This window comes from Engraulis encrasicolus, chromosome 5 (genome assembly GCF_034702125.1).
Source record: "Engraulis encrasicolus isolate BLACKSEA-1 chromosome 5, IST_EnEncr_1.0, whole genome shotgun sequence".
Classification (NCBI taxonomy): Eukaryota; Metazoa; Chordata; class Actinopteri; order Clupeiformes; family Engraulidae; genus Engraulis; species Engraulis encrasicolus.
The window spans coordinates 37,498,474-37,513,125 of NC_085861.1; the positions used below are offsets into that span (position 1 = coordinate 37,498,474).

At 44.2% G+C, this 14,652-nt stretch overlaps 1 protein-coding gene across 1 annotated transcript in view; it reads right to left on the bottom strand.

The window, feature by feature from the left end:
* itga10 (integrin, alpha 10) overlaps window positions 1–13,984 on the bottom strand; it is a 77,648-nt gene extending 63,664 nt beyond the window's left edge. Inside the window, exon 1 of the mRNA XM_063199240.1 lies at window positions 13,453–13,984. Within this exon, the coding sequence (XP_063055310.1) occupies window positions 13,453–13,504 (52 nt within the window). The 5' untranslated portion in view covers window positions 13,505–13,984. The remainder of the gene's footprint in view (window positions 1–13,452) is intronic.
* Window positions 13,985–14,652: the final 668 nt, after the last annotated feature.

Below are 14,652 nucleotides of genomic sequence, written 5' to 3' on the forward strand. Positions count from 1 at the left end.
GTACTTTCTGAGCTCCTGAAAAATCGGGAACTCCTCCCACTTTGTCGGGAAGCAAACAACCATTAGCAAACTAAGGGAGGCGGGTCAACCATGCCGTTTTTGAAATGTTAATTGTTATGGTCTTGGTCAGACCAAGTCTCGCAGAGATTTGAAAGTCGATGATAATCAGGCTAGGTCTAAATAAGCACACTAGTCTAAAAGCAGACATGCTGCATACATGTCCACTGTTCCGAGTAGGGTGTCAGCTGTAAGTGTCCACGGCCTTTTGACCTCTTGACCTGACCAAGATCCTCCTCAGTCTCTCGTAACACACAACACAGATGTCAAGGCGACGACCCAGAACTGACCAGCACATCACACACACTTTCAGCAACCAGACGGAACTGACCAACAAAAATACACACTTTAAGCAACCAGACGGAACTGACCAACAAAAATACACACTTTAAGGTACCACACACAACTAACAAGCAAAACTACACACTTTAAGCTACCACGCAGAACTAAAAAGCAAGCACTTTAAGTTATGACACAGTGACAGAACTGATCCACAACACACAGATTCAGCAGTGACCACACACACTCTAAGCTATGACCGCTGACCACCAAAATAGTAGTAGGCTCTATGTGTATGGCAGCAGCAGCAGTAGGAGCAGTGGCAAACAGACAAAAATGCCCCGATGCAAATTTTGACATTTTAAAATGGCAGCTTTTTGTGCGCTGTCACCCTCCTAAGACCCACTACTCCCACCAGGCCCCCACCCACATGAAAAAAATAAAACGCACATGCCCATACAAGTTTTATAAAATCTTACACAAGATATGGGCTACTTTTTTAGTATGATAAGCACTCATTCCACAGGGAATGGAATGTGTATGTGTCATACATATTATCTGTACATGAGTATGTGAAAATCAGTAATAGGGCACATTTATGCACCATATAAAAAATGTAGTCCATATATGAATCATTTTACAAGTTTCCTATATACGTGTCTTTAGCAGCCCTTAGTGCTGACCTACCCCCACACTGACCCCCGGGAACCTCGCATTGAGTCCCTGTAACCCTCACATCACCCCCCTTGACCCCACACGAGCCCCCCCCTCAAATCCCTAACATACCCCTTGCCTGTCGCCACAGACCCCATTGACAGCCGGCCTGCCTGTGCTCTATCTGTGACCAGATAGCCACCCTGGTTTCCTCTCCGCTTGGATAGCTCGGGCTTCAGTCAGCTGTTTACTCTCTCTTAGATTCGATTACATCACACAACAACAAAGGCAGACGCTGCTTCCTCTACATATCCTGCTGCTTCCTTTCAAACTCAGGTGAAACTAAAATCATATAAGTTCATCAGCACAATATCTACGTTTATATTCACATTTAGGGGAAACAGCTACAGTAGGTGATAATATTTCAATCTGATTGAATTTAATTATTTCAGTCGCTGATTGCCCTTTTTGCAGTTATAGAGTTCAATCAACCTTTCCCCTGCTCTTTAATTGTTCTTGTTATGTACTCTATTTATTGTTGTAGGCCTACTCATTATATGTATTACTCAGCTCAGCTATTTTATTCTTTTAAACACTCTACTGAGTGCTAATGTACATTTTTATATTCACTTAATATTTAAATGTACTTTTATAATAACCTGTCCTCCTCTTCTGCTTTGTACAGGTGCAGTGTTTGAATGTTTGATTGTGTTTTGTGGGATTATTGTCTTTAAATGTTTGTATGTCTGTGGTGAAACTGAAAAATTCCCACTCTGTAGATAATAAAGTATTCGTATTCGTAAGTCAGGGTTAGCACGGAACACTGAATATGGGAAGAGTGTATGAGAGCAGGCAGAGGGAGGACAGAGTGAAGAGAAAAGAGAGAGAAGAGAGTATGGGAGGAGGAGGAAGAGGCGGATTAGGAAGATGAGGGGGAGGAGGAGGAGGAGCAGGAGAAGAAGGTTGTAGGGTAGTGTTTCTCAAAGGGGGCGGTACAGCCCCCCAGGGGGCGTTGGGGAGCTCTAGGGGAGCGTTGAGAAGGATACAGCTGAGAGGGGGTGGTGCTTAGTTGCCATTGGGGGGCATTAGTCTATTTATTTTTTTGATACTAAGGGGGGCGTTGTCAGGCTTCTGATGAGTTGAAGGGGGCTTAGGGAGGATTGTGATGTAACCAAGGGGGCGTTTGTTCAAAAAAGGTTGAGAACCACTGTTGTAGGGCGTAGGTTGAACGAATGAGAAATGGAGAGAGAGAGAGAGAGAGTGAGAGAGTGTGTGAGAGTGAGGAGCAGAGAGAGAAGAAGGAGAGAGGAAGAGGAGGAGGGAGGAGAAGGAAAGGGAGGAAGGGCGTAGGTTGTAATAACTACTGGGCATAGTAGCTCCCTGTTATGACACACAAACACACCTTTTACACAGCAGTGGCCAGCAGACGTTACAGTTAGAGAGAGAGGGGGGGGGGTAGAAAGGACGTAGAGAAAAGACAAACAGGGCAGAGGTGGAAAAGTAGCAGTGAGAGTGAAAAGGGAGGACTGTAAGATTGAAAGTTGGAGAAGAAGAAGAGGTTGAGAAGAGGACCCAAACACAGGCACAGAGCAGTACTGATCTGATGTGGTGTGGCAGTTCTTTGGTGGCATATTTCCTATAGGTGCAATTTGTAAAAAAATAAAAATAAATTTAAACTGAAGGGAGTATACATTTCATATTTCACGCAATATAAATAGAGTAACATTAAGCCACGATTAAAATCCTGTAGAGAAAGTGGAGATAAGAGAACCAGAAGGGGGGCCAATCCGCCCCTCTCCTACAAATCGCACTCTGTGGAATTTCTATGCATCTCCACACATGGGATGATGGCATATCTCTACACAGTAACACATATCTGGACCCGACCATACTACCTGTGACACTGCGCAAAGTTTAACTTTCTTCCGTCTGACCATCAACACCATCAACATTTCAAATTCTCCTGGAATAGCAAAGCAATCCATTTAATCCTGTTAAACCCTTTCATACAGAGCTTCTGTAGTTAACTTATTGCCACCAAAATGATAATAACCATGTCTTAATCTGTTACTTATGACTCTGGATAATGTCGTAGCGATTTTGCTATGATGAAGTCAAGCCTTTTCAGCAAATAGTGAATGGTATAGCCGGCAATCCAATCTGCATCTGACCACTAGTAGGCCCTGAAGGTATTCCAAGTGGAAAGTAATTTTCTAAAAATCTAAATAATCTCTGTGTGAGTGTTGCTGTTGAATGTATATTTAATTGTTAATTGTGCATATTTAATTGTTTAATTTTTAATTGTATTGGGTCAAAGGTGGGCCCCAAACATTTGTGAAAATTGCCAAGTGGGTTGGTAACCCCACAGTAATAACGCACCAGTTCAGTTAACAGGTGAGGGAAGGAATTGGTGGGCTGATGGATTGTAGCTTCAAGCAGCAGCAGACAGCATTTCATGGTCGTGACCTAGACACACCCTTTGCATCACCCACAGAGGAATGACAATGCAAGTCAGCCAGAGACACATCTCTACACTCGGCATCAGGGAAGCTGACAGATGGGGACAAAGGTGTCAGTTGTCCCGGGCCCGGGGAGAGAGGGGGGCTCAGATTGAATTGGGTTCTCATTATATTGTATGTAATGAGTGGGGGTGGGGGGTGGCTTTCAAATGACTTTGTCCTGGGCCCAGTCAAAGCTGTCAGTGGCCCTGCTCGGCATTATACTGGTACTGTATGGCACTGGCATCATATATTGCATTCATATGCATTTCATTCTGTTCATATCTCCACATCCTCTCATTTCTACACATACAGTATGTAGTTCCTTCCCTCATACCTCATTCCTTATTCCCCATCACAACCTCAGTCTAGAATGAGTGGAAATTTGGCGAAAGGCATGCTGGCAAACAGAACAATTTAATTCCAGAATGTATGTAGGCTATGTACACGGCTATGCACATGTGCGCGCACACACGCACGCACGCACACACACGCACACACACACACACACACACACACACAGCGATAAGGAGTCACACACACATGCAAGCACGCAAGCACGCAAGCACACGCACACACACACACGCACACACACACACACGCACACACACACACACAACGATAAGGAGTCACACACACACGGCTCCATGAACTTGGGTTTCATGTGATTGTTTTGTCAGAATGAAGTGGGACAGAGGCAGAGCCTTTCCAAAAACATGGGTCAGGCCCAAACCCAAACCCAAACACACACACACACACACACACACACACACACACACACACACACACACACACACACACACACACACACACACACACACACACACACACACACAGGCTGGGCCCAAATCCAAACACCAGAATATGGCCAGTTCAGTCCTTCTCAGAACCAGGAACGAGCCCAAACCAAAACCACTGTACTGCTCCCATTGCCCCCCTCAAAGGCAAAAAACACCCCCAATGCACCCCAAACCTCCATTCACCTCACCACCCCCGCTCCCCTCCCCAAAAGGCAAAAGCACAAACATCTCACCACCTCGTCAGCCTCCCTCAAAAAGCTATAAAGACAAGTCACTCACCATCCTGCCAATCTTACTCTTCCACCAACTCTGCCCCACAACCCCCAATTCAAGAACCCCTCCACCCCCATCACCACCACTACCCCACCTGGAAGAGAACAAAAAAGTGGCCTGAAAGTCCAAAAGTATCCCCCCCAAAAAACACAACTGTGAGTCACACTCCCCCAAATTCCTGCCTGAGTGCATTCCGGAGCTCATGGGTAGGGGGGCGGGGGGGGGAGTAGAGCTTGACCCAGCGTGGGGTTCAGTCTCCTTATCAGAACCCTAGACACATCCAAATCCCAGAATCACCACCGCAACAGGAGAGACTAAATCTAATCAGAACCATGCACACGTCTCACATCAGAACTACTATGTGTACATATCTCAGAGGTCTTTGCTAAGCTAATGCAATTACACGGGACTAATCAACAGTGCGTAATAAATAGGGACCAGTCTATTGAATCCAATGAGAGTCCAGTATGTCCTGCATTCATCTCCTGCACTGCACACCTACCTCTCTCTCTCTCTCTCTCCCTCTCTCTCTCTCTCTCTCTCTCTAACCACACTCTCTCTGCTCCCTCTCTCTCTTTCCAGTGCTCATTGACAATCCAGTCTGACGTGCCTCCATCACTTTTTTAGACTGTATGATTGTCTGTCCGTTTCTCTCTCTCTCTCTCTCTCTCTCTCTCTCTCTTTCTCTCCATCTATCTGCTTGTATGTCTGACTCTTTCTGTGTCTGTTTTCCTCCCTCTTTCTCTCGTGTGTGCGTGTGTGTGTGTGTGCGTGCGTGCGTGTGTGTGCGCGTGTGTGAGAGTGAGTGAGTGTATGCCCACTCTCTCTCTCTCTCTCTCTCTCTCTCTCTCTCTCTCTCTCTCTCTCTCTCTCTCTCTCTCTCTCTCTCTCTCCTGTGAGTGTTTTCTTTCCTGTAAGACATCCCACACATTTCCTTTTTGAAGACAGTCCCTCTAGTCTGCAATTCATCCATAACACACACACACACACACACACACACACACACACACACACACACACACACACACACACACACACACACACACACACACACACACACACACACACACACACATTTAGAGATATGCATAGAGAGGTGCATAGAGTGAGGAATTCATACAGAGGAATGTATAGTATACTCACACATGAGGGAGAGTGGGGGGTGGAGGCACATGTTACAGTAAGGGGGTACACTGAGGTGATATGGATCCCTCAATGAAACTAATGGAGGACACCTCTCTAAAACATACAGGACTGAACGCGTCTGTGGGCTTGCGTGTCCATGGGGACCCAGATTCAAATCTCTCCTGGGTCATTTCCCAACCCTACCCCATCTCTCTTCTGCTCCACTGTCCTATCCCAACAGACATAAAACCCTAAAAGATATCTTAAAAAGGGGCTCTGGTTAAGATCATCAGGCTTACCCACTGGGAGCACACCTACTGTACATATATATGTGTTCGCTGGGTCATCTGTTTACAAGGCAAAACCCATCCCTTACCCTAACCTGATGACAGATCCAAGACCCGGGACACATTGCAGCAGACTTGCAGACACACATGCACTCACACGCACGCACGCACACACACACACACACACACACACGCACACGCACGCACACACACACACACACACACACACGCACACGCACGCACACACACACACACACACACAATGAGAGGAGCCATTACATCAGAGACGACCGCACACTAAACAAACCCACATATAGGCTTACTAATGAGCACACACACACACACACACACACACACACACACACACACACACACACACACACACACACACACACACACACAGCCATGACTGTAAACAAGCTCCCCATACCACAAGTCCTGAAGACAAACAACCTCATTTTTATTTTCCAAATGACTTCATGGCTGGTCTCTTGAAAGGGTAGGCTGACAATCAGCCATCGTCCATGACCACATGGCCATATGTAACTACACTATCCCACACTGTCTTTGCTAGGCTAACCTCCCTCAGCTAACCACATTGTCTATGCTAAGCTAATCTCTTTAGGTCAAGGGATTGCGGCAGGTTGGCAGGAAAATTATAGCAAAACACAATAAATAATTGAATTGAATAGCTACAGTAAACCAAAATAAACCAAAAAATAAGCTAAAGAACCCCAGTGGGACACTGCCTCACACACCTACTAGACCTACAGGTTATACCCTGCCATTCCGACGCACCGCCATTCCGACATTGACGTTTTATTGCAGGAACCATTTTTCTAGCTTGCAGTAACCGTTTTTCAAAGATCTCAGACTCTACCTTTAAGGGCATTGGGACCGTGACAAAATTATATATGATCCTGTAATTGCGCTGTCACTCTCTCCACTTTCCGGTCGTGTCACAACATTGTTGCAAATGTCAATAGAGTTAGAACGTTGTTCACGCGCCTCTAAGCACTTGCAACAATGTTTAAATGACTCGGAATGGCTCGGAATGACAATCAAATACTGTCGGAATGGCAGTATGTCAGAATGGCGATTGCTCCCCGTCCTACAGGAGAGTTAGGCTAACCTCCTTGAGCTAACCATGCTGTCTTTGCTAAGCTAATCTCCCTAGCTAACCACAGTATCGTTGCTAAGCTAACCTCTTTCAGCTAACCACAGTGCAAGTTAGGCAGCTCTCCCCTACTGAAATACAAAGACAGTGTTCAGTCCTGTGGCCCTATACAGTGTGTTGGGGGTCGGTGCTAAAATATCTAGGGCTGGAAAGAACACATCGTGGTCAATAGGAATTTCGATTCGAGACGTGACATGACGTAATGCCACATAACAATGAAAAACCACCAGAAGTCTTTGTACAGAGGCTTGGACAGTGAATATGACGGCTGTATGGTCCTGTGTGTGTGTGTGTGTGTGTGTGTGTGTGTGTGTGTGCGTGTGCGTGCGTGCGTGCGTGCGTGTGTGTGTGTGTGTGTGTGTGTGTGTGTGTGAGTGAGGAAGAGAGAGAGAGAGAGAGAGAGAGAGAGAGAGAGAGAGAGAGAGAGAGAGAGAGAGAGAGAGCAAGAGATAGATAGATAGCTAGAGAGAGAGAGAGAGAGAGAGAGAGAGAGAGAGAGAGAGAGAGAGAGAGCGAGAGATGGTTGATGTGGTCACCATAAATGTTTCATGCACAGAAGCGTTTTAGACATTTTGTTATGAGTAGTCAGTAGACTATGAATTGCTGTTAAAGAACCCGTCACACTGTTCTCTCTCTCTCTCTCTCTCTCTCTCTCTCTCTCTCTCTCTCTCTCTCTCTCCCTTTCTTTCTTTCTCTCTCTCTTTCTTTCTTTCTTTCTGTATCTGGTTTAAATTTCTGGAGTTTATGGATTCAGCCACAGATTCCGTCTCCAGAATTTCTCCATGGTAACTATAAACATTTGGACCATTCAGTGGTGGCTCCAAAGTATAGGTTCCCCCCGCAGACCCACACACACACACACACACACACACACACACACACACACACACACACACACACACACACACACACACTGAAAAGGAGACACTGACAGTTACAGGATGCACTTCCAGTCTAAAACACAAAAGAGAGTTATGATACGTTGAATTAGTTCCTCTTTTGTCAAATAGGTATAACACCAGATAGGTATGCTCCACTCAGGGGGGACACCTTTGCCAGCCCTGCCCCATCTCTCTCCCCCACTCAGGGGGGACACCTTTGCCAGCCCTGCCCCATCTCTCTCCCCCACTCAGGGGGGACACCTTTGCCAGCCCTGCCCCATCTCTCTCCCCCACTCAGGGGGGACAACTTTGCCAGCCCTGCCCCATCTCTCTCCCCCACTCTCTTCCTGTCATACTCTCGACTGCACTATAAGTAATACAGACACAAAAGCCCTTTTAAAAAGAATTGCTCCACCCCACTGCTCCCCTACTGTCCACCATAGACATGCCTCTGCCCCTGCAAGGTCCACACAGGTGTTGAAGTCATACTGCCTTCCTGTTAACTGGCCGTACATGCATCCATGTAGCACCTGTCCATCAGACGTTTTTTTTTCCCCTCAAGGCAGATATCTGTTAAAGCAACACTCCGTTTTTTTAGACACAGGACCTCATTTCCGAGTCATTCAGAGTGTTAGAAGTGTGTCCAGATCGTTTTTTTTTAAATCCCATGCAGTCCTTGTAAAACCGCAGGTCGATGTTGCTAGGCTAGCGCAAGTGATCCACTTTTACTAGCATGACCCAAAAAAGCAGTCTTAACAAATTCAATAAGCAATCAAATCACATCAATTATTATGCCAGGCTGTGGATGTGAAGGTTTGTGGTGATAGAATACTGTTTCAAATAAAACTGACCTGGCCTTACATGGATTTTTGTAATAAGGTGAACTAGTTTCTCCTAGTCAGCGGAATTTTACCTTGTTCTCGACAGCTGTGATCAGATGTAAACCCACTTCAACAGTGAGACGCCAGCTAGAACTGCAATACTCTACATTACTGAATTTTCTAATGTATAGTGGATTATAAACCAAAAATGTTTGATTAAATGGAGTCCATGGGCTTTGACCATTTCATGTGTACTACGTAATACCAATGTTTTTTTCCAGAATCAATACTTTGGTGCCAACTTCCACCTGCTTATATCATGTTGTATCTTTATTCTTTTCTTTTTGTGACCCAAACATTGAACTGCCTCTGTGTAAGAAATGAACCCACAAATGAACTTGCCAAATGCCACCGTCTCGGAGCACCCTAGTATCTCTCACTCACGCATGCACAATCTCACTAGTGTGTGTGTGTGTGTGTGTGTGTGTGTGTGTGTGTGTGTGTGTGTGTGTGTGTGTATGTGTGTGTATCCTTTCCATATCTCTTTTCCCTCCATCTCTTCCTTAACAACTCAGATTGACATATCTCTCTCTCTCTCTCTCTCTCTCTCTCTCTCTCTCTCTCTCTCTCTCTCTTTCTTTCTCATTCTCTCTCTCTTTCAAATTCTTTCTCCCCATCCTTCTATCTACTAACCCCAACTCCGATGAAGTTGGGACGTTTGGTAAACAGTGAATAAAATCAAAATGCTATCATTTTCAAAACACTCAATCTATTCATTAGATGGAGAATAGTGAAAAGACAACATATTAAGTGTTAAAACCGAGAAAAAATATTGTTTTGGGGGACATATGTACTCATTTCTAATTTTAGAAATCCAACACGTCTCAAAAGAGTTGGGACGGGGACAATAAATGGCAGCAAATGTCGAGGAAGACTAAAAACAGAACAAAAGACAACACTTAACAGTTAAATACATTAACCGATGAGATGATTTTATATAAAAAACAGTGTTAATTCCTATCTTGGACATGATTTCACCAGCTTATATGGTGGGTGTATTCCTTGTCATGTTTTGCAATGTTTTCCTTTCTGTAGTGCTTATAGTGTGACAGGTCTTGACCAAAAACCCACCATTTTATCACCTGCTGGTCCTTATGATGGAGCCAAACTGTTAAAACATAGTAGAGAATGCAATTTGACCTTACTATGTGGCAGTAATCGAAGATCTCCTTTCAAAATATAATGCATGAGTGGCTTTTCATGCTGTTTAAAACCCATTTATACCATTCAGCACTGTATTTAACTCTACAGTTGAGTGAGAACATCTTAACCAATGCACTACTGCACCCGCATGCCATCATGGAGGCTGACTTTTGAAGCTAGCACTAACACAAGTTGGATGGTCCATTTTCACTGTAGCACAGGATGTGCAATGCTCTATTATTGTCAAAAAGAATGGACTTCTACAACTTCTGCTGACTTCTGTAAGCAAAGGACAGTTTCCCATGTCTTCTGGGTCTATTTCAAGTGAGCTCAGGTGCTTAGGAGAATGTTAAACTCTGTATCATTTTCATGCATTAAGCATTCTTAATATGGTCAATTTTCAATAGCTCTAGCACTCCAGGAATTAGAGTGAGACTACAGCCAATATATATTTCATGATGTCATGAACCTATACAATGATTTTATTAACAAAAATATGTCTTATATACACTCAATCGTGGTAAATCAAAGGGAATTCAAAAATGTATGTAATAACTATGGTAATTATTCCCTTTGCATCTTTAATTCTGAGTGACTCAGCCTCTCTGTGATGATCTTATACCTGGACACCTATATTGTCCGTCAGTACAATTCATTTTGAAATGTTATTCTTTGATGTTTTATCTTATTTGGATGTTTACTAAATTTCACTGATCCCCGTCCCAACTCTTTTGAGACGTGTTGGATTTATCAAATTAGAAATGAGTACATATGTCCCCAAAACAATATTTTTTCTCGGTTTTAACACTTAATATGTTGTCTTTTCACTATTCTCCATCTAATGAATAGATTGAATGTTTTGAAAATGATAGCATTTTGATTTTATTCACTGTTTACCAAACGTCCCAACTTCATCGGAGTTGGGGTTTGTATTTAGCACATTCATACTTTCTCAATCACTTTTCCTGTTATCTCTTATATTAACTCTCTCTCTCTCTATCGCTCTCTCTCTCTCTCTCTCCTTTCCTGTAACCCTAGCTGCCATTCACTGCTTCCACATCCAAATTAAATTCTATCACACACACACACACACACACACACACACACACACACACACACACACACACACACACACACACACACACACACACACTGAAGTTCTTCGATTTCTATTAGTTTACACTGGGGATGGAGATGGAATGAGAGAGAGAGAGAGAGAGAGAGAGAGAGAGAGAGAGAGAGAGAGAGAGAGAGAGAGAGAGAGAGAGAGAGAGAGAGAGAGAGAGAGAGAGATGAGGGGTATTGAGAGTGAAATAATAAAAGTGGGAGGAAGAGAGGGATCATAAGAATGAGCGTGAGAATGAAAGAATGACAGAGAGAAGAAGAGATAATGAAAGAAAGAAAAGGGACATGACAAAGGGAAGAGAGCAGATGGGGGGAAATTGAACATCATAGGGGAAAAGAATAAATGTATGGAAACATGGGGACATGAATAGAGAATAGGATAGAATAGGCTAATAGGCTGCATAAGAAGGAGAGAGAGAGAGAGAGAGAGAGAGAGAGAGAGAGAGAGAGAGAGAGAGAGAGAGAGAGAGCATGTGAATGGGTGAGTGAGGTCTGTATTCTTCATTTAAGCTGCAGCCCAACAGATCAGCTTGAGGGGGCTCCCCATCACACACACACACACACACACACACACACACACACACACACACACACACACACACACACACACACACACCTGCTGAAGCCATCAGAGTAAACAAATACACCTACTGAACACAAGCACGCGTGCGCGCACACACACACACACACACACACACACACACACACACACACACACACACACACACACACACACACACACACACACACACAGAGAGGCAAGCAGGCAAGTGAAAGCCCACACATTAACTCTGGCAGAAAACTGATGAATGAGTATCACTTGCAAGCATGTCTCACACACACGCACTAAACACCAGAAACCCACTTCGTAACTCCTACATGCATTGTTAAAACATCATCACAAGGCCTAAGGAATTCTAAGGCCTACCATAAGTTATAAACAAAGTTATGTTCAAAGCCAGAATGAGAAATTAACACACACACACGCGCGCACGCACGCACGCACGCACGCACACACACACACACACACACACACACACACACACACACACACAGGCTCTGCTTGACCTGTGGGCGTAATGCATAGAGGAAGACAAATGACGGTGCGCGTGATGGCTATGTCCTTAATGTCTTTTCAAGCTCGAGCCAGAGCGTGAAGGAGCCCCGGTAAACACGGTTCGCCACAGTGTCCAAAACATGCCTCTGCTCTTACACGGCAAAACGGGCCTCTTCTGATGTGACTGGACAGGTTTGAAAACATCACTAAAATAAATAGGCCTACTGTAGGCTATTATTTTAACATGTAGCGAGTCGATTGAACACATGCCCCCCACATTTGCCCCCCAATATTCTTTGTGTTGAATTTAAACTTCATCTTTTCTACTGTGGGATTAAGTTACTGAAAAGATAAACGCCAACAGCAAGGATTCAAGGATACATTTGTTAATTTAACAAACGTATCCTTGAGTCCTTGCTGTTGGCGTTTATCTTTTCAGTATCTGGTTAAAGCGGAATATTTTTGGGCAGCTACACCAACCAATTGCACTCCCACGGCTGGCCCGTTTTAGACTGAACTAAATTACAGTCCACGACTGTTCTGAGGAAAATCTTCCCTTTTTTCCAGACGGAAGTTCAGAAATTCTCCACGCCAAATTCAAAGGGTGTTAAATTGCAGCAATTCCAACGCAGTCATGCGTGTTTCAACTCACTCCATGTTTCGGTTTATTAACGAACGACAAGGCTGTATAAAACTCAGTTTAGTTCACCGTTTTGGACAATAGCTTTTTGACGTCAAGGCTACATGTCTCACCTGAGGGAGGACACGAACGACTCAGCAAGGGAGCACGCACTGAGCAACAGATAGGCCAATCATAGCAGTTGGCTGGACCTAACTGCTGCAATGTAGCCTAGCAACACAAGCTCAGAAATGTAACCAAATGACCACTGTCTAGTAGGTTACTGCCTTGTCATATTTCGTGCACCAGCTAGGTTGCAGCTTGGTGTTTAATTATTTTATATATTAAAATTATGATAGGCCTATTCCAAATGGCCCAATCCTTATACAGGTAGTGCTTAGCGCCATCCTATGGATGAATGCAACAGAATGTATTTTGCAAACCATAGGTCTGTAGGCCTATTCATAGGCTACACAATTATTTAGATATCATGTGATTAGCATGGTAAACATTTGCCCCAATCTTAGCCAAAAATATCATAGGCTACTTAGGGTAGCCTAAAGCAAAGTGGAAAGTGGTAGAACAAACAACCCTACCTTTAAAAAGCACAAAACACGTCAGTAGCAGCAGGCATTTGGGTAACTCCATTTGTCTGGTATTTGATGTTATCTGTCCTTATGGTTCTTTATTTTCTCGATGTTTTCCACAGTCTGGCTCGTTCAAACACCGCGCATGGGCGCACTTTTGTGGGCGCACGCTCTTGTTTCAAGTGTGCGTAAACACGTTCCTCTACCTGTGTGACCGTTCCTCTCCTGTGGCATGCCGCGCGCACAGCTCAGTGATTCGGTGTGAGGAGTGCTTTACATTGCACATTGGTAAAGAACATAGATGTGAGGTAAACGCAAAAGACTCAGTGCATCACAAGTCGACTTTCTGGCACCCCTTTCCAAGCCTACTAACAGTTCACAAGTTAGTCACCACATAGCCCACAGGTGTCCAATTATGCGAGCTGGTGGATGTTGGTGCCCGTTATCTTTGTTCTACAGCCTATGGAAACAGCACGACAGTTATTCAAATACTTCCAAACAGAAAGCGGATCCGAAAGAATAGTTAATTTTGATCAATCGTCTTCCATGCTCGTGCCTATGGTTCCATAAGTTGTCTCAATCCATCGGGGCAGTATGCCACCTCAGCTCATCGAGGATTTTTGGGTTTCAAAAAATATTCGTTTGGTGTTTCCGTAGGCTGCTTTCTTTCAAATCGCTGTCGATTGTTTAAAGTTTTCTGCACGCCTTTCCATATCCACGGCGGTTTCCTCGGCGCGACCCAGGCTCTCCAAAACACACACTGCAAATGAAAGGGAGCTTTATCCCGCGCGGAGTAGGACGGTCCCGTGGAGCGCTCGCACACACTGGCCTCTCTCTGCGCCTGGTTCGCATTTTAAAACGCAAAACCCACACTTCTCTCTCTCTCTCTCTCTCTCTCTCTCTCTCTCTCTCTCTCTCTCTCTCTCTCTCTCTCTCTCTCTCTCAGCAGACCTCTCCTCTTTCCCATCTTCTCATGAAACGAAAAGTTGAAATGAAAAAAGTGACAAAATGTTGGTCATGCATCATTTGAAAACAGTAACTGCTGATGTACACGAGCCATTTGACCTTTATTTCTTTTTCTGTTGATTTATTCACTTATTCGTTTCATATGTTTTATAATCTATGACCTTGAGGTTTTGGGAACCATAATTCAAACTTTACTTTAACCAATTTAAAATATTATAATTTAAATATTTTTTTATTTAACCA